The sequence below is a fragment of the Trachurus japonicus genome, chromosome 5, assembly GCF_045865225.1.
Source record: "Trachurus japonicus isolate A0001 chromosome 5, Traja_1.0".
Taxonomy (NCBI): domain Eukaryota; kingdom Metazoa; phylum Chordata; class Actinopteri; order Carangiformes; family Carangidae; genus Trachurus; species Trachurus japonicus.
This window is the reverse complement of record NC_140911.1, coordinates 19,644,991-19,668,358: the sequence shown is the minus strand read 5'-3', so window position 1 is coordinate 19,668,358 and position 23,368 is coordinate 19,644,991. Positions and strand designations below refer to the sequence as shown.

The following is a 23,368-nucleotide window of genomic DNA, read 5'->3' as shown; positions in this document are numbered from 1 at the left end:
ATGGATGGATGGATGGATGGATGGATGGATAGATAGATAGATAGATAGATAGATAGATAGATAGATAGATAGATAGATAGATAGATAGATAGATAGATAGATAGATAGATAGATAGATAGATAGATGGATGGATGGATGGATGGATGGATGGATGGATGGATGGATGGATGGATAGATCCACGGCCCTATCCTGCATGTCATTCCCCTCATCTCTGCCTCCCATTTCCTGTCACACTCTCAACTGTCCTATTGAATAAAGGCATGAAAAGCCAAAAAATATACTTAAAAATAAATAAATAAAAAAGATCTCTGTAGAAGCTGCAAACTCCAGATGCTCCCCCTCCCCCCTCTGATTATGCTGTATCGAGAAGGTGTACTATAAATACCTATTTTTCTTTTATAAAGAAGCGTTTTACTGTATGGAGCTAATTTAATTCCCTCATTCTGGGAAAGATGTACTGGTGTGGGCAGAGTTGTGTTTTCTCTGATCAAACCAGGTCGAACAGCAGCGGGACATTAGCTCCTCCTCTTCCTACTGGTTTTTCCTGCCTCAGAGATGAATGACAGCTGGACTAAGCAGAGAGAGAGAGAGAGAGGACAGGAAGTCAGAGGAAGAGGAGGACAAGTCTCTATAGGAGGACATGTATCTGCTGCCTCACTGTGGGCTGATGGGGAAAGCCATGATTTGGGGGCATGCTAAATGCTAAATGCTAAATGTTGCAGTGGTGACTGTCTGTTGGACTGTGACTGTTGTATGCAGGGCCGTTGTATAGGGGAGAAAGGTGATGATAACTCTAGGGGCCCAGCGCCCAGTGGGGCCCATAAAAAACCCCAGTAGTCTAATCTTTATATGACTGATTTATTCTGTGTAAGACCCTGACTAATACTCATAGTACACTGTAAAAACTCAACATCCTTCCAAGAATATTTGTCTTATTTCTTGTCCAAATGTCTCATATCTAGTCAAAACTAATCTCTTTCCACTTAAAATAAGACTCATTACCTAAAAATTAACTTGTTTTTAGATCATTTTCACTTGTTTCAAACTAATTTTCACTTGAAATGAGTAGAAAAATCTGCCAGTGGAAGTAAATTTTCTGTGCTTGTAATAAGGAAGAAAAACTTGTTCCACTATCAGATTTTTTCTACTTATTCCAAGTGAAAATCTGCTTGAAAGAAGTAAAAAGTGTCTAAAAACAAGCTACTTTTAATATGATGTGTCTTATTTTAAGTAGAATGAGATTTGTTTTGACTAGAAATTACACTTGGACTAGAAATAAGACAAATATTCTTGGTAAGATATTTGGGTTTTTGCAGTGTAATGCTGCATTAGCATCAAAACAAGGTAAAAAATGATAATACATATGTAGTCTAAGAAAAAAAACTGGAAAAGTTAGGGGGAGGGGCCCACTTTAGTATTCGTTAAGGGGGCCCAGAATTCCTCGCAACGGCCCTGGTTGTATGAGAGCATCAGACCTGTTCTCTTTGGCTGCAGCTGCTGTTTAACTCTTCATCATCCAGCTGTTGGTTCAAAACGTGGTGAGACGTTTTCAATGCTGCGGTGCCGCAGTGTCGACATCATCAGTTGTGTTCTCTCTGTTACAAATGAGGAAACTATTAAATTTAAAAATGCCTTCAGACAAAGAATATCAACTCTACAGCCAAGTCACCAGCACACACACACACACACACACACACACACACACCACAGCCAGACACTGACACACAAACATGCACATATACAAAAGAGTCCTTAGGTCATTGTGTTAATTAATTACCCTGTACAACAACACAGCATGAAGCTAATTAGAAAGTCTGTCACCTCCTGCGGGCTCCCAGATATCACTGTTTCCTCAGGACACACACACACACACACACACACACACACACACACACACACACACACACACGCACACACAGGTGGTCTTTGAGTGGGTGCATGTGTGTAAATCTCTGACTTTGCAAAAACAGCAGCAGCTTCATCAAAAGTTTTCTGTTTCCTGGCTAAATGTGTTTTTTCAGTGGGTGGGGGATGGGTGGGTGTTTCCAGGTGGTTGGAGCTAATGTGTGGGTGGTATGAACCAGAACGACAACTTCACAACATTGTTTTACTGTAACAAATGTCAGTAAACCCTGCTCTGAGTGGACAGGCTGAAGGTTTAGTGACTGAACCTGGATCAGTTGTGTTCATCTCCCGCTGCCGAGGTAACGATTCCTCTGTTTCAACAGCTTCTCTTTAAACTTTTAATTGAATAAACTTTTGCTCTTGCAGAAATTAAATCTCTGTAAAATGGAGCTTCATCTCCTGGAGGACACACACACACACACACACACACACACACACACACACACACACACACACGCACACACACAGAGCTCTCTGGGACTAATTTGACTTTAGTGAATAGTTTGTTCAGTCTGTGATTCAGAGCAGCAGCAGCTCAGGTTTCAGACTTTGATCCTCTTCTGTATCTGCTCTTTCAGGTTTACACTTCAGGTGTAACTGTATGGGTCACACTCACTGCAGCAGGTAGATACACAGACTAGGGATTTCACGATTATAGATTGTCTTGGTACGATTATTGTCAGAGAAATAATCACGGTATTACGATTAGGCTTGGGCGATAGGACGAATGTATCGCCAATCGACCACCAGCTGAGTCCGTCACGGTTGATTTAATTTTTGGCGATTGTCTGGGCGATTTATTTTGCATTTTATTTCGCCAAATTAATGGTCTGGCTCCACAGAATTCAACTCTAATTTACATGGAGCACAATTCAAAGCATGCGTAAATTGGATCTGGCAGCTATGTAATATGTAGCCTATGTTATTCACACTGATTTCCGACGAGTCTGAATTATTTTTAGAAGAGCGTTATGGCTGTAATGTTTTTCTGATATTCAGTGTGCCCTTATTTTGAAATCCTTGTACCGGGGGTTACTGTTACCAAGGATATTGAAATAAAAGTAGCGAAGCTCCGGACAGAGTTGCGGTGATTGTATCCACGTTATGACGTTATGAAAACACATGTGTCTATCACAACAACGGATTATCAAGATGATTATCCATACGAAAGGTAGGCTGCCGGTTCTCACGGCCCGGACTTCTGCCAATAGTTTTCTTTTCTTTTTTTGAGGGTGTGTGTGTGTGTGTGTGTGTGTGTGTGTGTGTGTGTGTGTGTGTGTGTGCGCCGAGCGGACCCGTCTTATAGAGACACGCGTCTATGGGACAGGCTTTTATTTAATTTAGAACAAACCTTATGCTCAGCAAAGATGGAAAATATATAGTCTAATATAATAAAATGTTTCTGTTGTTTGGATACTTTGGATCCAGAGCAGCATTCATTTACAAGTCAGCACCAACTAAACTACTTTTAAATAGCCTAAACGTAAACATTTAATAACTCGGGTCAGGTCGGAGTCGGACCACAGGCTTCTTCTTTTTTTCTATCTTCCTCACAGGAGAAATAAGGTGTGCGCTGCGCTGCGCTCACCTCGCTTCTCTCTGACGCGTCTGGTGCTCTGGTTGTGACTGATCTGCTGCCTTGAATCCGCCCTTTATACGTGCGCGTTCACAGATTCACAGCAATTCTGTTGAAATTATTTATCTATCACCTGCGCTCTGCACACGTGTCATAACGGCCGAATATATCGTCAACCGCCGATTTAAAGGGGTACGGTGGCCGATTGGAATTTTTTTACCTATCGCCCAAGCCTAATTACGATTATCATCAATACATTTCACAACACTATGAATGTGCAAAATCAAATATAGTCAAAATATAATTACATGACTAATCTCTTAATATAGGACCAGTTATCAATCCACTGGGGGAAGTGTTTGAAATATTTAAGTAATTAATTGTCACCTATATCAAATGTTTATGTTAATGATTTTTTCACAATACAAATGACACGCTAACATTTAAATTCCTACTAATTCAGTGTTACTTTAGATAAATGGACCAGTATCTGTGCATTTACCTTTACTTTGGCGCACATCTGCAGATATGGTACCAATATAATCTTTTTCAGAAAGTGACGGTATTTAGGAATCTTTACGATCAATTAATTGTGGCGTTTGATACCACGATTAACTGTGAAAACAAGTAATCGTGACATCCCTAACACAGACTAGTGAGATCATGACCCCGAGGCGGAGGAACATCATCTGTTGCTGTGTCTGAACTGTTACTGCTCAGTCTTTTCCTCATCGTAGAGTCTCTAGATGAGTTTTGGTTGATGTGTAGACTAGAGGTTCATAAAGGTGATGTCAGTGTGTCTCTTTGCACTGAACAACACAAATGGTCATGGACAGATTGATTTCAAAACCAGACTTGAAAAGTTTCTTGCTGCTCATCTGGAGCTCATTCAACATTTCAACTGTGATGATCTAGATGTTGTTGACTGCAGGACAATGCCCATCTGACACTGCCATTTAGTTTATAATATTGAATGACAGCGTCAGTAGTCAGTAGTAGTTTTATCAATTGTTGTTCCCATTGATGAGACTGTGGCGCTGTCCATGGTACTGAAGTCACTGCCTACTATTTTCTATTTGTATTGTTACTTTATCATAATTATTTAAATGTTATCTTAATGTAAAGCACATTGAGGTGTTTTAGAGTTACAAAGGTGATGTGTAAAAGGTGTTGTCTGTACACAACATCTAGTGTCCCTCTGCCCGTCCTGGGTGAGGGATCCCTGCTCTGTTGCTCACCCTGAGGCTTCTCCCGTTTTTTCCCTGTTAAGGGTTTTCTTGGGGTTTTTTCCTCAGTGGATGTGATGTGAGGGTCTAAGGGCAGAGGATTGTTATGATGCTTGTAAAGACAAACTATTTGTAAAAATGTACCATACAAATAAACTTGCCTTGCCTATTATTAGTAGTATGTGTTTGCTAAAGTCAATATGCATTGCTGTCCATGGTGCTGAACTGCTCCTCTACTCTGATGTTAAAGTGTTTGGTGTCTATAACCTGGACTGGGCTCAGACTACAGACACACAGACACACACACACACACATGTGGACTCACTATACTGTATGTGTATGTGATGTATACACGTTACATCAAACACACACATATACACACACACAAGAAGATTCACAGGTCTGATGTTATCCATTCATTATACTAAATCCAGCTATTTGCATTGTGTGTGCGTGTGCATACATACATTTGTGTGCGTACGCTCAGGAGATACTGCGGTGTGTGACAGACATCCTGACATTATCTCTGCTACACACTCTCTGCTGCACCCGTGACCCATTTAACTTCCTCTGTACATAGCTGACACACGCCCGTTACCAATGGCAACGCACGGCTCCAGCACACGCGTGTGTCACAGTGGGAGTTGGTGTGTATGTGTAGTTGTGTTAGAGAGAGAGAGAGAGAGAGAGTCCAGAGAGACTGTTGGATGGTTATCAGAGAGAGTTTAGAGTGTGAAGTCTGGAACCAGACTTGTGTGAGTGTGTGTGTACTGTGTGTGTGTGCATATTAAGTAATGAGGAGTTCAGATGGTTGGTGGTTTGATACCCAGTGTGTGTTTGGGTAACACACTGAGCCCTGTTGCCTCACACGGCTCCAAGACGACAGAAGGTCTGAATGAATGTCTCAGGTTGAATTTAAACTTCCACCATTTCATCTGTTTGACCCACAGTTCAAACACTGTGTGTGTGTGTGTGTGTGTTAGTTCCTGTGGTTGGCACAGAGGACACTTCACTTCCTGCTCCACCTTTGTCTCAGTGGATTGTTGTCTTTGTTGTGTCGTTGCCGATCAGTCAAGTCAATCCAACAAACTGAAGGAAAAAAACACCATATATATAATATATATATACACTATAGTATGTGTCTGTTTGTGTGTGTGTGTGTGTGTGTGTGTGTGTCTGTATACTTCCCTTCCCCCCTGAATGTTTGTGGAAGTTTTTCAGTCAAAGTGAGAAAATGTTGAAATTTCTGGAACACGTCCTCATTTTCTCTGTGTGTGTGTGTGTGTCTAAATGTGTGTGTGTGTGTGTGGATGTGTGTGTGTGACCCAGAAGAATTAAGAGAAGCCAGTGGAAGGAAAGTGTTTGCTCTGCAGTTCTCTGCTATAATTCGTCCTCGCCCCCCTCCCCCATCTCATTCCCCCCCTCCCTCCCCTTCTGCTACTCTCTCTAAAAAATACCTTTACAGTGTGTGTGTGTGTGTGTGCGTGTGTGAGTGTGTGTGAGTGTGTGTGTGTGACTAATGGTCTCATGTCTTCACTGCAGAGCTCTCTGACTCTCTGACTCTCTGACTCTTGTCCTCAACGTCGTCAAACCAGAGAGTGAAACCTCGGGTCTGAGCTGAGCCAGAGGTTGTGAGGAGTCTCTCTCTCTCTCCCTTCCTCCCTCTCTTCCTCCCTCTCTTCCTCCCTCTCTTTCTTTCTTTCTTTCTTTGTCATGCAGATGTATTTGAAATGTCACCTCATCACTTCACTTCCCTCGTTGTTTACACTGTTGTCATTCAGCTCTCAGAGAACAATCTGCTGGTGAGGGTGAGATCAGCGGCTGACAGGACGGGGGCGGGACAACAAAAGCTGAGGGAGGGGGTGATGGACAGGAGAGGGAGGGGCCGTTCAGATCCACTGGAGCTTCATTAGAAACATGAGACTGTTGTCGGTCTGTTACACAATGAGGTCTTATTGTACAGATCAGGGGCTGACTGAGAACTTCAGTCAGCTTTAGGGAACTTCAGCTTCCCTCAGTGAGTGTGAGGTGTGATGGTGTGTGTGTTGACATATTGACAGTAATCAGCAGTTTCTGCTCTGATTTAAAATGAGAACTGCTTCTGCAGTGTTTTCACGTTTCCACAGAATCAAAGGGATGTTGGTTCGCCAGCTGTTTGTGCTAAGCTAACTGGTTTTTAGCTTTAAATACAAAGTTGTCCCCGTTGACCAGTTACAGTGGAGCATTTTACAATTTCCTGCCAGCCATCTCCTAGCAACATGTTAAAATACAGTAAAAAGAGCATTTGATTTGTTCACATACACAAACTGTGTGAATGTAACATCACTCTGCCGCTGGGAAACTGCCCAGAACAAATGTTATTTGTTTAGTCTAGGGATGTCACGATTATAGATTTTCTTTGTACAATTATTGTCAGAGAAATAATCACAGTATTATTATTATCACGATTATTACGCATTAGCCTAATTAATTTCACAACATATGAATGTGTAAAATCAAACACAGTCAAAATATAATTACATTACAAATCTTTACACTAAATATTTTAAGTATCTACTATTCATATGTAACCAATTATTAATCCTCCAGGGGAAGTGTTTTAAATATTCAGATCATTGTCATCTATACCAAATGTTTAAGTTTATTTTAATTGTTTGTTTTTTATCACAAATGAGACGCTAACATTTCAATTTCTACCATGTTACGTTAGGTAAATTGACCAGTATTTCTTACATTTAACTTAACTTTTGTGCACATCTGCCTCTACCTCCAAAATAATCTTTTTTGGAAAGTGACGGTATTTAAGAATCTTTACGATTAATTAATTGTGACATTTAATACCGCGATTAATTGTGAAAACAAGTAATTGTGACATCCCTAGTCTAGTCAGTTTCAGAGTTTCAGGTAACTCAGAGTAAGGACGGTTTGTTGGAGGTGTCATTTCTATCAGAGGGAAACCGGCCGTTTGTGGTGGAGGTGGAGCTCAGCAGATTGTCAACTCCTCAGGAACATTTCCACCGCAGGAACTTTTCCCAGGTCATAGCACGGCGGCTACGGCCACGTCGTCTCGCTCTCTTTTTTCGATCCTCTCATCAGCTCCAAACTCACTTGTCTTGTCTGCACCTTGGTTACGGACAAGACGAGAGCGTGGTTTTCAACGCAACAGCCATTTAACTCACATAAAAGAATAAAAACAGTCTCAGTACAGATCAGTGGACACTGCTGCCGGTGTGTTTTTAAATTGAGTGGATTTGGTCGTCGTGTCGGACATTGCTGCGCTTGCGACTCTTCCGGTGACATCGCTCTGGCCAATCAGTGGCTGGCGATCGGCTGGTGTCACATTTTAGTATCGCCTCAACTCGCTTGGAACCTCGGCTGAGGCGTTATCAAAAAAGTACCAGGTACCAGGTACTAGCATAGACTGTAACAAGAATGGACGTAGCGTCCGTGACGTCCCCCATTGGTTTTGGGGAGTCGTTTTTGTGACTCAAACATGGCGGCCTGAACAGCGCCATGTTGGATTGGCCGGCCGAGAACCCGCCCACTGGCCTTGAAGCAGCGGTCCACGGAGCTGCTCGGACCTGTCACTCAACGTTTCCGCGCCCTAATTGGCCAGAATTTTAACCTAATAACAGTAAAACGGTAGAGTTGAAAAAAAATTCACCCCCCTCAGAGTGTGTGTGGGGGTAGAAACTATCGATTGAGACCAAAAAACGTTCTGACACCAGGCTTTTAACATGTTTATTGAGGATGTAAAATCGGTGATTTTAACATGGGGGTCTATGAGAATGCTGCTTTCTGACACCAGCCCCCAGAGGAATCCGAGGGGATTGCAGTTTTTTGAACGCGGAAGTGAGCTTCACTTCTCAGACCGACAACTGCCCCCTTGGGTACTAGGTGCTAGTGGAAAAGAAAAAAAAAACGAGTATGTAGTGCCATGGCAAGTCGAGCCGAGTTGCACCAGTGGAAACCAGTGGATTGAATACAATCTGCACATGCTAATCTTAGCTTTGTCACATGCAACACATGTGGATGGATGTTCATGTTCTGATTGTTCTGTGAGGATGAACAGACTCTGCTCGTCAGCTCATTCTTCAGGCTGAAGGTCACTTCATCCAGCGACATGTTTGGACCTGCTGGTTATGAAACATCCTCGTTCACCCTCTCACTCTTTGACCTCCTTAAACTCATTGGACATTGAAGTCATGTATTCTATATGAATCCAGCTGCTGGACCTGGACCGACTCCTGTGTGTTTGGGTGCCTCTGTGTCCCTCTGTGTTGGCGCTGGAACAGGAAATGGGTCATGAGCCTGTTTTTCTGTTTGCCAACGTGACATGAGGCTGTTTTGATGAGTCTGGTTCCCTCGGTGTCGCAGCACAGTGCAAAGTGAATATGGAGTCAGAGGATGAGATCAGATGTGTCTCAGCGACACAGCTGCATCCCATAAACATCAGTGGGACATCATCTCATCTCCTCAGAAATCATCTCCTGGTCTCTCAGCAGATCAAAGACAAACATCAAAAAATCATTAACCTGGTTTCAACATGTCCTCAGATGTATTATACTGTCTGTCCCTATTGTCAGACAGATGTTTCCATATGTCACCTGTAAGAAGAAGTAATATTATTACTATCTACATCCTCTGGATATATAAAGAAACATCATTCAGGAACTACACACATGTCTCTCCTTTATATTTAACTATATGATATAATATCAATAGATATATCTATTGATTTTACGCACTCCTGCTACCCACCTGCACCCGAGGAACTGTGGCTGTGCAGGGAGATTCGCTTTTCTTCAATATGATATAATATATATGACTGACAGGCTGAAGGATGGATGGATATTCATATAAATGATCCAGTGTAAACATACTAAACATACATGTTTCTATGTCAATATATGAAACCAATCAAGTTTCAAACTGGGTCTATATTCAGTTTTCACATACAGAGGTTTCACTATTGTATTTATACCTATATATATGATCGAATTATTATTCATATATTTCACATTAATAATTCAATGTGTGTAGATGTATGACATGGACTGAGGCCTGATTAAAGCAGATGATTCATCGGTTCTTGTCCTACTCTCAACTTTTCTTTACTTCTGATTTAATATGTATCTGTGTCCTGAATTTATAAAACTCAGCATCGATGCACACACACACACACACACACGCTCACACACACGCTCGCTCACACACAGTGTGTATCTGTGTATGTGGGAGGTGTGAATGGGGACACATTAATACTCTAATTGTATAATTAGCTGGAGGAATGAGGGGCGTTTACGACAGATTTGTGTCCCATGAACATTTATATTTTATACAAACTGGGTCCTTTGTGTTTTCAGAGTCTTGACACAAACAGACCAACAACTCAATTCAGTCCTGTTCATGTTCGCAAGTTTGCAGAGAGAAATCTATGAATTTTATTTATTTATTTATTCATTCATTTTCCATCCTCCAACTTGAGTGTACGTTTCTTCACAGATGTGTGTGCGTGTGCGCGCACGCGTGTGTGTGTGTGTGTGCACGTGCAGCAGAAGAAACTTTAAAGGGACAACGAGGAGTTTTGGAAAAGCGAAGCGTTTTCACACTACATTTATGAGCCTCCGCACCGTGAAATTCTTTGACCGGCGCAAGACAGACTCATGTTTTCATTCATCAATAATTAAAGTCAGAGGTTCAAACAGGTTCACATACCGTCGTAGTTCCGACCATAAACGACGATTCTGCAGCGTTATTCTCATGACTCGCCACGAAGGAAACGCTGGTCGGCTCGCCCAGCATTTCCGCCACCACTAATAATAACAAAATAACGATAGAGACAGAACGATATATTTATCGAAAATGGGCCTTGTCGTGGAAATATTGGTCCTGCCGGTGGCGAGTCAAAAAACAAGACAGGAGAGGTAGCATGCACCCAAGTTTATTCTCCATTCTCCACAGAGAAGGGGAGAAGGGAACAGAACACAGAACTACATGGCAGTAGCAGTTCAGAGTAGTGCCCCAAGAACAGAGGTTGCAGTCCCTTCTTATACCCCACTTTATGACTCTGGTTAGACATTACTACAAGCACTTCTAGCTTTCTCAGACAATAAAACAATCAACAGATGTGTTACTCAACAAATGGCTGCCCCAGTCGTTGGTTTCCCTATAGGAATTTACAACCTAGATCAGTTAGTAAACAAGGTTGTACATGGGTCATCCTAGTGTCCTTCCTCTGCCCCCAGGTTTATTATGGTCAATACACAAATGTCTCCACTAATGGAGTTAACAGGATTGCTACATGGTCTTACTACAACTACTTCAAAGACTATGTTACCACTTATTACAAGGAGAATACCCATCATAGCAATTTTCCACCACAGGCCCATTAACAAGTGTGGGTAGCGGAGATTCATCCACATTAATATGAGACTTTTTTATAACCGAATAGAAACTCCTCGTTGTCCCTTTAATATTAGAAACAGGAACCATTGAAACTGGTCTTGCTGTGTTCAGGGTCCTGTGAAGTGAGAGGACAGTGAACTCATCACTTGCTCCTGAGATTTCTATGAAACCAACAGGAAACAAAAGATGAGCATAGTGATTGTGAACGTCTCTTAGACAGTTGAAGCTGATTATCAATCATTTATTGTTGATCGGTTTGTGAATATGATGTTCATGACTGGCTGAGAGTTTCTCAGTGAGACCAGTTAGCTGTTACTGGTCAGTTTGTCTCAAGTGTTGATCCATGAGGAGATCTTAAAATCACCTCAGTGTAGTTTTACAGTTCCTCTCTCAGTTTCCCTCTGGAGTAACAAGTCGGTGTCAGCCAGTTGGAAGAGAGGAGGCTCTGACTTATTTCTTGGTGATCCAGTAGAAATGGATATGTAAACTTCAGGTGAAACACTCAGAGAAACCAAATTCTGTTGGATGGCGGGACCAGGTTGGTTGGTTGGGCTTGTTAACAGCTTGCTCTTGTGACATCACAAAGTCACATAAAATCCTTACAGCTGATTTTAAGGCTCAGTTTCTGAATACAGACTGTGTCATTACACACTGAACCTGCAGCTTGATAATACCCAAGATTTTAAATCGCTTCCTATTGTGAGATTAAAACAGGTCCGTGTGTGTGTGTGTGTGTGTGTGTGTGTGTGTGTGTGTGTGTGTGTGTGTGTGTGTGTGTGTGTGTGTGTGTGCGCGCATGCAAAGTTTAAGTCATTTGAAGTTGAGCAGCTGTGATTAATGCACACTCCCACTTGGTGAGACTGTTTCATAACCAGTTCATGAGGAGTACCAGTGACGCACACCCTCTCTCTCCCTCACACACACACACACACACACACACACACACACACACACACACAGTATCTTGTTATGAAACTCCAAACACCCTTCTGGCATCAGAAAACCAGCCCCTTCCACCTCCAACTAAATTAATGAGAGAAAGCCAAGTTTTTCTCCTTGGAGGGATCAAATTGAACAGATGAATAAGAGAAATGATCTTAAATGTGATTATTAGTCATGATTCAGAGACAGTGAGGTAAAAAGTCACATGGCCATAGTTTTTGGCTTTTTTTCAGCCTGACTTCAATCAGTCGGGGTGTAAACACACACACACACACATAAAGAGAGTGACTTCATGAAACATCTCTGAGATCAGTATCTGAAACACTCACTGAGCTTTTAAGGGGTTAATCTCCCACAATGCACTGCAGCATCTGGTCTGAGAAAATCTGCAGACGGAGCTGAATTCACTTTCTGAATGACACTCTGCAGCTTCACTGAGAACTGATACACACTGTTCACACAGTCTGTTCACTGTTCAGTCTGTTCACACTGTTCACACAGTCTGTTGACACTGTTCACACAGTCTGTTCGCACTGTTCACTATTCAGTCTGTTCACTGTTCACACTGTTCACACTGTTCAGTTTGTTCATTGTTCACACTGTTCTGTTTGCACTGTTCACACAGTCTGTTCACACTGTTCAGTCTGTTCGCACTATTCAGTCCGTTTGCACTGTTCACTCTGTTCACTCTGTTCAGTCTGTTCACTGTTCACACTATTCAGTCTGTTCACACAGTCTGTTGACACTGTTCAGTCTGTTCAGTTTGTTCAGTCTATTTAGTCTGGGTTAAAATTAGTTCCTCCTCAACATTAGACGATCTTTGTTGTCATGGTTACAACAATACAAACAAACTGTCGTGGTCCACTTTGCTCCTGTCCTGAACTTTACAACCACAAGATGTTGCCTAGCAACAGAACCTAGTTGTGATAGAGTTTGTTTTTTTTTCTTTATTGACAAGCAAGTAGAGTACAATAATGTTTTTAGACAAAAAATAGATATGAAACAAGGTAATAATCAGGTGAGACGGTAATAAAAAAAAACAATAACAATTAGAAGAGGAGAGAAACAAACAGAAAAAAGAAAAAGGGTACATACATTGGTCACGCACAGAATACAGAGTACACAAAGATAATCATTGATTTAACAAAAATCCATAAAGTCATTAGAAATAATATTAAGATTAGACATTCATCAGGCTGTCGTAATACTGCAGCAGTAGATCATTTTTTTGTCATTTATAATTCTGAGAGACTTAAGATGAAATTCAAGTAGAAACACCTTAAACTTCGGTTTAGTTTTGAGAAATCTGTGTTTGTGTATAAAGAATTTACAGGAAAGACTTAAGTAATTAGTAATGAATTCAACAGACTTGTTGTTATGAGAAAAATAACAAAGAACAGAGACACTAAGAAAGTTAGAAAAATGATTGCTCAGGTCAATCCAAAAATCATGCACAACACAACATTCGTAAAACACATGAGCGATAGATTCCTCTACATCACAGAAGACACATTTACTGTTCACATCCATAGAGTAACGACCTGTGGACTCGACCCGTTACACACGATTGTGTTATTATGTGGAACCTGGCGTGTAACCAGCCAATCAGAGCGGAGCAGCATCACAGACACGACTGTGACAGTGACTCAACCTCCTCCCCAGCCGCTTTCATAACGTGTTAATATTCATGTATTAATGAGACGTCAGGTTGACATGAGACTCCAGAAGATTTCAGCTCCGTGTCCTTTGATCACAGCTGAAAAACCTACAGATGAAACCGGCCTGAAAAGACCCCCACCCCACCCCCCCCCCACCTCCACCTCCATCCCACCACCACCACCACCACCACCACCCCAGTGATCTTCATGGCGCCACTTTTACTGTAATTTCCTGCCAGTAATCAATTCAGTCAGTGTCACAGTTTCAGTGCAGAGTGCAGGACCACCTCCTACCAATCCCCCCCCCCCACTCCCTCACCCCTCCTCCCCCCTCCCCCCTCCTCACCCTCCTCCAGGTGAGTTTTCATTACAGATACCTGGGGTTCGTTCACACCTCCAGCTCTGCAGTGTGTCCATGTGTGTGTGTGCGTGTGTGTGACGGTCTATAAACTTGTGAGTGACTGTGTCATTATGTGTGAGACCGATAAGCTTAAGTGTCCACAGTGTGTGTGTGTGTGTGTGTGTGTGTGTGTGTGTGTGAGAGAGAGAGAGAGAGAGAGACAGAGCTTATTATGTGGATGCACGAACTGGAGATTAAAGAGCAGATGAGAGAGAAGAGATGGACAGAGAGACGGAGGTGTTGAGAGGATGGATTGTGTCAGGGTCAAGAAGACAGTGAGAGAGGGAGAGGGAGAGATGATGGAGGGATGACGGAATCAAAGAAGGGAGAAAGGGAAGAAGGGAAGATGAAAGGAGATGAGAGAGGGAATTAAAAAGGAGAGGGGGGGGGGGGGGGTGCAGGGAGGAGGAGGAGGAGGCGGAGACGTGGATTGATGGAGGAAGTCGGGCGCGGACGAAAGAGACAAACTGTGTGTGTGTGTGTTAAGTGACAGAATGAAAAGTGTGTGTGTGTGTGTGTGGAAAAGGGGGGGGGTGAGAGGGGGGGGGGGGGCTGCAGAAGCAAAGAAAAGAAACCGCTTCATACTGTGTCTGTCTGTTTTAAAACACGCTGCCTGTTCTCCCAAAATAAAAGAAGGGGAAAAAAAAGAAAAAAAAACCCAGACTGAGAGTTTTGAAGGTTGGATGTTGGAGGGGTGGGGGTACAGCGAGAGAGAGGGAGAGAGAGAGAGTGAGGGAGAGGAGGGGGAAAGTAAATGTGCTGCCTCTCTCCCTCTCCTCTCCTCTCTTTCCTCTCTTCTCCCTCAGTGTCTCACTCCTCCAGCTTCGCTCTGTGGATCTCTCTGCAAGCTGCTGGAGAGGAAGAAGAGGGAGGTGAAGAGAGGAAGAGTTCTAGAGGATGTGTATATGGAGCTGAACCTGAGCAATTAAGTAGCTACTGCATTGGAAAGAGAGAGGCAGGAATAGGAGGTAAAGGAGAAGAAGAAGAAGAAGAGGAGCAGTCGGGAAGAAGAAGAAGGAGGAGCAGAAGGATATTTTGGGGAAAAGCAGAGGAGCCACTGAGCTGCTGAGAGGAGAGAGAGGAAGAGGAAGAAGAAGTGAGTGAAGAGTTGAGTGGAAAGTTATCAGGAAGATCAACAAGAAAACAACAAGAGAAGACAGAAGAGAGAGAGAGAGAGAAAACAGTTTAGAAGAGAAAAAGGAGAAGAGGAGCAGGTTGACAGGAGACAGGATGGACAAAGTGGAGCGAGTGATGAAGATGGTGAAGAGGATGTCGCCGAGGAAGAAGAGGAGAGAAGGAGGAGGAGGAGGAAGAGGCGGAGGTGGAGGAGGACCGGGAGATCTGGAGAGCCCGGACACCCTGTGTGACGAACTGTGTCGCTTCAGCCTCTGCATCAGCGGTGAGAAGTGTGTGTGTGTGTGTGTGTGTGTGTGTGTGTAATGTCTGTTGTGACTATAATGAGTTAAAGCTAAGGAAGTTAAAGTAAGTTAAAGGTTCACAATTCATAATTCGTTCGTTACAGTTTTAATATACTGAGGCAGACTTACTGTTTGGCAACATCATCATCTGATGAATCATCTTAAATCTAACTAATTATCATTATTATTATTATTATTATTAATAATTTTGTTGTTATTTCTGCATCAATAACATCGTTAAGAACCATTAATGAGTCTGAATGTGAAGTGAATGTTGATCCAGATTCTTGGATCAAGTCTTGAGTTCTGGTCTCATGATGTCCAGTGGCATGGTGGTGGCTGTCAGTCGACACAGATGAACCTTTCGGCCCCGTCAAAGCTTCAGTGAATATCTGTGTGTGTGTGTGTGTGTGTGTGTGTGTGTTGTGGTTTGATGTGAGTTCAGTTCAGTGTTTGATTTAATGGAAACACCTGCTCTGCTATGGAGACAAGTCTTTGACGCTGCTCTCTGATTGGTTGGTTCTGCCTCTGTCACCAGTCACTCAGACGGCCGTTACCTGAGGAACAATCTGAACCATCTGAATGAACGCAGAGTTAGTTTCTCACCCTCAGGTGCGACACAGCAGCAGGTACCAGACCTCTGTCTTCCTGGATGCTGTAGCTGCTTGGTTGAGTTCAGGTAAAGAGGTGGTTTGGATTCTTCTTGTTTAGTGACACCAGAACTAAAATCCAGGGGCGGTTCATCCAGACCAGGTGAGAAGCTGCAGTTTGAGTCCACCTGGACCTGGACCAGCTGGTCTGACTCTGTTCCAGGACCTTTTTAGGTTGGAGACCGGTTGAGTTTTACAGTAAATGTTGTTTTAGCTTCAGGGCTAGTTTGGAGGCAGTCGGAGCAGCAGGTCCGTGGACCGTGACTCCACCTCCAGCTGCTGCAGCTGTACGTTTGGCACAAAGCAGCGGCCACCCACTTTTAATTCACACTTCACAGCAAGATTTTGCCAGTTCACTTCCTCCTGAGTCAAAGGTTTTATATTTTTAGAAATAATGTTTGACTGAAGGTGAAATCTGAGTAGCAGCAGCAGCAGCAGCAGGAGCAGCTCAGATGATGAAAGGGAGCAAGTTATTATTACTGTTATTATCACCCTGCAGACCCACAATCACGGCTGCTGTAGTTTCTTGCTCAGCGCCCGGTAGCTGCTGTTTGCTCAGTCCATTCTCATTCTAACCATCTTATCACCTGGGGAAAATAATGAAGCTGGCAGGTGAGTGTGGGGGTGAAATGTGCTTTCGTTGCCACCGTGGACAAAGGGAATTAGTTCCCTGGCTGGTGTCCAGTGGGTGAAGTGGCTGAGCGGCCTGTTAACAGCAAAAAGAGGTGGACGCTCATCAAAAGAAGCACAGCTGGAGAAAGCAGTGAGTTAAATCAGCTGCTGACAGAGGATAACAGCATCCACACGCTGCTGATTCCTGCACCAGCTTCACACAACAGCTTTAAACATGATCAGAGCTCACAGGGACCGGACCACAGCAGCTGATGAAATGCAATGTTAGAAACCTGCTCTGAATAATATGATGCTGATGGAGGCGGAGCCAACAACACTGCATCGGCAAAGAGGGAGGAGTATGTACGCTCCCAGGTCGAATGAGGTTTTATGCACAGAGAAATGACTGTCGACGGTTCCTCTTCCCAGATCAAACTGAGCAGCAGGAGGATGAAAGTTTAGTTTTCTTCTCTTCCCACACACATTCCCTCAACATGGAGCTTTCTTTTCACAAACACTTCACACTGACACCTGAGCACACCTGATGACAGCTCTATAGCGTGACTTTGTAGGTCACAGGTCACCACTGGTTATTCATCAGAGGGGTTTCCAGATGATGCTGATCATATTGGAGGGATTGACACCTTCAAACTTCACTTTGATGAATTATGGCCCTTTTCCACTACACAGTTACAGCTCAACTCGACTTGGTTTTTAGGCCATTTTCCATTACAACTGAGCACTTCATAGTCCTACCTCCTCAACGTGGGGGTGGGGTCGTCACAGCACGGCTGCTACGGCCGCTTCATCTAGCTTCATCTTTTTTTCGATCCTCTCGCGAGCTCCAAACACACTCGCCGGCACCTCGCTGACAGATCGTGATGTGGTTCGTCAACAGTCTTAGAACAGATCAGTGGTCGCTGTTAATTGTGTGTTTTTTTTAAAATAGCAGGTTTGAGTCTCGTGTTCGCGACTCCTCCAGTGAGAACACTCTGGCCAATCAGCGGCCGGCATTCAGTTGACATCATCGGACCAGGTCTCTTTGAACCTTGGTTGCTACAAAAAAGTAACAGGTACCAGATTCTAGCCCAAGTGGAAAAGCCAAAAAAAATGTGTCGAGTCAAGCCAAGTAGCGCTAGTGGAAAAGGGCCATTAAACTGACCCCCCCCCATGTTACAGAATACCACAGGTCAGTCACCTATAGGAATACAGTGTGACTATTGTCGCTGTAGCAGGTTTGTGATTGCGGCAGTAAGACATGTTTCATCCCTCCTGTCTCCTCAGTGTCATATCTGAGTAACATTTTTACTCTGCACAGTAGCAGAGAAACATTAGCCAGGTTTAATGTGACAAGTGAAACATCACAATATGCAGCAGCCGGCAGGAACAGGATCAGGAACATGGAGCTGCTGCTACTGGTGAAGCTGCTGTTGCAGCTGCAGTCCGGACACTGCGTTTTTAGTCTTAAACATGTTTCTCTGCATCTATTTTGGGGGTTTTTGTTGAGTGACCCAGTTTCGCCTCGGGGATCAACACAGCTCATCGTATGTTCTCATCTTATTGGCTCCATGTGAGAACAGACTGATAGTGGAGTTATCGTGTCATCTCAGTGAGAAAGCAGCAGATTGTGCAGCTCTGTAGCAGAAAAACACTGTCACTGTGATGCGACACAAACCGAACCTGGTTCAGATCCTCTGATCTGATCCGAGTCTGATAATGGAGACTGTCGTCGACATCGAGTGTCTGTCGTGTTACTGTGACTCACACCATTCAGTTGGTTGGATTTTGAACGGTCAAAGGGCAAAGGTTAAAGCCTCACAGCCACAGACAATCACATCTCCTCTGTCTCAATGTTACATCACAGAAATCACAGAACAGGATTTTGCCGCAACTCACTAATTACCTCAGTGTCTGTGAGGACAAATGTCAGTGATGGCATTTTTAATCTAAGAGGTCAAAGGTCAGTTTCACTTAATAACATTCAGTGCTGAGGAAACACTGTCACTGTGCTGGTTCTGGTTTTTGGTTTATGCATCTTTCGTTTTCCTGTTTTAAAACGTTTCCCTCTCATCATCATCATCCTCATCATCATTATCATCATTATCAGAGCATTAATTTATGTTTGTGTTATTGCTACTGACTGGCTGTGTTCAAGCTTCAGATCAAACGTGGATCTTCACACTGATCCTCTGTTTGAGTGAGTCGTTGCATCTGAGGGAATTTCACAGTATAACACACAGTGACTTTGAACGTGCCTCAGTCTGCTGCAGCTGGAGAAACAGAGAGAGCGGGAGATAGAGAGAGAGAGATAGATAGACAGATAGATAGATAGACAGATAGATAGACAGATAGAGAGATAGAGGACCCCCTGCCCCCCAACAGATTGACAGCCCTCACACATCGTGTCCTGTTGGTTCCCTTAATGTCTGAGATGTTTAAATGAGGAACTTCCTGCTCAGATGTGACGGACTCTGACTGAGACATATTTAGCTACCTAATATAGGAGTTAAACACCCCCCTTTCCTTTCCTTTCCTCTCCTCTCTTCCCTCGCTCTGTCCTCTCTCTCTCTCTCTCTCTCCTCCCTCCACCCCCGCCTTTTCTCCGTCTCTCTCCTTTGGTCTCTCAGTGCTCTGCTGCTCTCTTTGCTCTGTCTCTCTCTCGCTCTCTTGTACTTTGCCCTCAATATCTGGTGAAACCACAGTCGAGTGGGTGGAGGTTTAGTCGCTTCTTCTTCTCTCTCTCCCTCTCTCTCTCTCTCTCTTCCTCCCTCTCTTTCTCCCTCTCTTTCTCAGCTCTAGAAGCTTCCAACCTGGCGGCAGCTCAGTGCATCACTGAACCTTAACGTCTGTGAAGCTCAGTCACCTCTGTATGTTTATATTAAAGCTCCATACAGTATAAAGGTAAATGTTTATATTAAAGCTCTAAAGGACATTTATATCAAAATAAATACATCCTTCAGAACCTGAACCCAGTTACACAAAACACCTTCATTTCAAGTCTGACACCTGAGGTTGGATTTCTCTTTAGCTGAGAAAGTTACTTCAGGGTGTTTCACAGAATATCTAAAAAGCTCATGCTGCCGGCTCATCCTCCTGTTGTTTTGGTTTAAAGGGACATTAAGGGGTTCTTCAAGTATAAAACTAAGATAAGGAGAAAACTTAAAAGCCTGTACGTTTTGTATGTACGGTACATTATAAACAAAAACAAATAAAACTTAAGTTAGGCTTGAGGAATTATCTTGAATTAAAGGTGTTTGAATCAACTGTCCCAAACTAGCTGTTAGGACTTTTCTGTGACTTTGGGATGTCACAAAAAAACCAGTCACCTGGCCCTGCCCACCTTGACCCACCATTCAGTAGTTGCAGGATTTGGTTTCTGAGTGTTTGTATCATCAATCTGTTAATGTAAGGTGGTGTGAGTAGCTTGTGTAGAGGTGATTAAGATTTTAAAAAGTTGTTTCTATATTTTTCACTGTGTGTGTTTGTGTATTTTCGGATAATGACTTTACACTGAGCTGCAGCGTCACTCTGAAGCTAAATGCCTCTCTTTCTCTTTATGTTCCATATTTATTTTATGGTCCCAGTGTTAATATTCACCAGGTTTATGAGTGTTTTGCATTTCATATACTGATGTATTGTTGTTCTGTCAAGTGCTGCGACCTATCCCATTACACGCACAAAACACGCACACACTAAGAAGATAACACCTCTGCTGTTGCCGCTGACGCTCCTTCAGTCTGTTAAGTGTCTGCCATTACAAGCACTGTGGTCGTAATGTTCAGCACTCTTTGTTTTCTGCTTCTCCTTGTGTCTGAATAATGAGTGTGAGTGTGAGTGCGGCGTGGAGGCGGAGTCAGTGTGACAGCTCGACCGTCTGTGATCGAACAGAAACGAGCTGCGTTCCAGTTCAGGGGGCATGGTCTATAAAGGTGTGGTGCTCTGGTCTTCAGGCAGAGAAAAGCTCAAGTTTCTAACCTCACAGAGAAACTCTTCAGACTCTTTGAGAGACGACTCTTCTCCTCCAACGTCAACAAGCCCCTCAACACCCCCGCTTTTCGTTTCTAACCCGTCACATTGTCATGGAAACAGTAATAAGCACAGGTAAAGCTGTGGAGCATCAAACCAAGACCTTCCATAACGAGTCAGCTTCCTGTATGATGTCACTAGGCTTCTGCACGGCCACGCCCCTTTAGGGAGACCAGAGGCAGCCTGGAGTGTATTGACTCCAATGGGAAAATTGAACGTGAACACAGATTATGGTCTGTCCTTTCTCCCCACAGTCACTGAAGTAAATTTTCGACTCATTTTTCACAAGCCACATCTCTTCTGAACAGTTTGACATGAAAATGGCAACTTTCAGACGGACACATCAGGAGAAAATCCACTTTGTTCACGACCTGTCTCTGTCTCTACGACACACTCTCGCCAGATTTGGCACAGATCTCCTAGGCAACGTCAAACAAACAGCCGCAAACTCCCGTGAAAATGATTAAAATTATTTTTTCATGCTAAATATTACTGTTAGTAGTGTAAATATTTAATGTTATCATAAGAAAATATAAATATCTCACTTTCATCTACCTACAAATTGTATAAATCCACACACACGTTCACAGACGAGGTGGTGACGGTTGGCCACGCCCATTTAGAGAGACAGGAAGTGAAACCATTTCATATCATTGGAGCAGCCGCTCATGGAGTATCTTTCCATTTATTGAATATCTTTGACTGTGGGATGAATGGTTCTTCTCTTTGGTGCCACTGGTGGCCATGTATGGTAACTGCAGGTAGAGGAGATGAAGGCGACGTTGGCCACTAATGAACTTTTCACTGCAGTAGGTAAATGTTGTATATGTGAGAAACACCTGGATGCGGTGAGCTACTGGACATTCTGTGCTGACCCATAATGCATTGCTGCTCTTCACAATACAATAGCAGGCAAGGAGGGGGCTATTGCTGTCGGTTCACCGGAAATGCATTCTGCTTGGTGATGCAGTTTATACTTAGCGCCTGTGTAGGAGATTGAGAAACACAGATAGACCATCATGCAATGCTGCACCCTGCCTCCTGAAAGAGCCACAGAAGAAACTGGCTGAAGGGCTCAAGGGTCGGTGGAGCGGTGGAGCGGTGTCAGTGAACGAAGTTGTGGCAGAAGTATATTGATTCTAACAAGAATAATCAGCTGCACTGCACTCTGTTGTCTCTTACTGAGCCCTCTACTCACACTCAGCTAGTCTGAATGGGCACTACACACACACACACACACACACACACACAAAGTAACAGCATCAGCATCTTAGCTCAGCTCAGCTCTGTCACCTAAATTGGTGATTTGCTTCCTGTGTGGAGTCTGAGGGACAAAGGTCAATTGGCTTCCAGACAGCGGTGGTAACTGAGCCGCTAGTGTGCAGCTTTGAGCTAATAACCTCGATCTGACGAGCACGAGGAGTCACCATGACCCGTTGGATGAAGATCCGCTTGTCCCACACAACCTCTGAACTCTCTCATCAGTCCATCCACTAACCTGACAATTTGCTTCTCATCAGAAACGTCGGACTGAGAGAAGGAATCTGTGGGTCGTTGATTCGGTCTCGGCCGATCAGGCCGACTCGGCAATTCAGTATTGATCAGGTCTCTGCAGGATCCCATAACATAACACATATTGTTGTGGGATGTGTGCAATATGTGTTATGTTATGGGATATGTGCAATGCTGTTGGATTGATATGGCTGAGGTGTATTGTTCTTTTGTTTTTTGTTTTTGTCATTGTGGACATTAAGGCATTTATGGCGCAGCTACAGTGTCCAAGACAAATTTCCCTGAACGGGACAATAAAGTTTATCGCATCGTATCGTATCGTATCGTATCGTATCATGTCTTTTTCTTCCTCTTCTTCATGACATGTCTAAGGAGGTGTGTTCACACCTTCACACCAGCAGATTACTGTCACCTGTAGTCAGGTTCTGTTGCTAGGTGACATAGTGGTAATAATGATCAGGACGGGGCCAAAGTGACATTGTTATATTCCTTCAGACCCAGAGCCTGCAATTTCAGGACCCTAGTTTTTTGTGACAGCACCACTCAGTGAATTGAGGCACCACAGGCTTGTTTTCTGGACTTGTTTTCTGGACGTATCTAATAATTATTCGTAGGTCTAATTACATTATTGTGAATGTGATAATGGCAGGTTAATGAAGTAATTGTTCATATTAGCTGTCATACTCACAGTATGAGTGTCGCCCATCTACGTACATCTATGCAAAATGCAGCCATGTCATCCAACTAAGAACAACGTCTTCCTGAAGCTGCAGTCTCTGGGTCTGGACACTGGGGTAGTTCTCAGTATGTCAGAGCAAACCTGGGTAACAACATCAGTAATCTTTTGCATAGTCAGCCCGTGAGGTCTGTTTGCGTGACACTACGAGCTTGGACCTCCCGGACCAGAACATCAGTTTCCTCCTTCTTACTTGCAGTGCGCCTCGCCCGCGGCGCATTTAAAGGCGAAGAGAGGAGCTCATTTGATTGGTGAAGAACGGACTCGGCTGTGTTAAACCCACTCCGCGCCTCCATG

General features: G+C 43.5%; 1 protein-coding gene across 3 annotated transcripts in view; it reads left to right on the top strand.

The window, feature by feature from the left end:
• Positions 1-23,368, top strand: part of LOC146987478 (glutamate receptor-interacting protein 2-like) — a 187,957-nt gene that overhangs the window by 63,609 nt on the left and 100,980 nt on the right. The window contains exon 1 of one of the 3 annotated variants that reach the window (XM_085776701.1): positions 15,346-15,516. The exons of the other annotated variants lie outside the window; for them this stretch is intronic. Coding sequence (XP_085632827.1) covers positions 15,348-15,516 — 169 coding nt within the window. The 5' untranslated portion in view covers positions 15,346-15,347. Of the gene's footprint in view, positions 1-15,345; positions 15,517-23,368 lie in introns of those variants that run through there. 3 annotated transcript variants of the gene reach the window in all.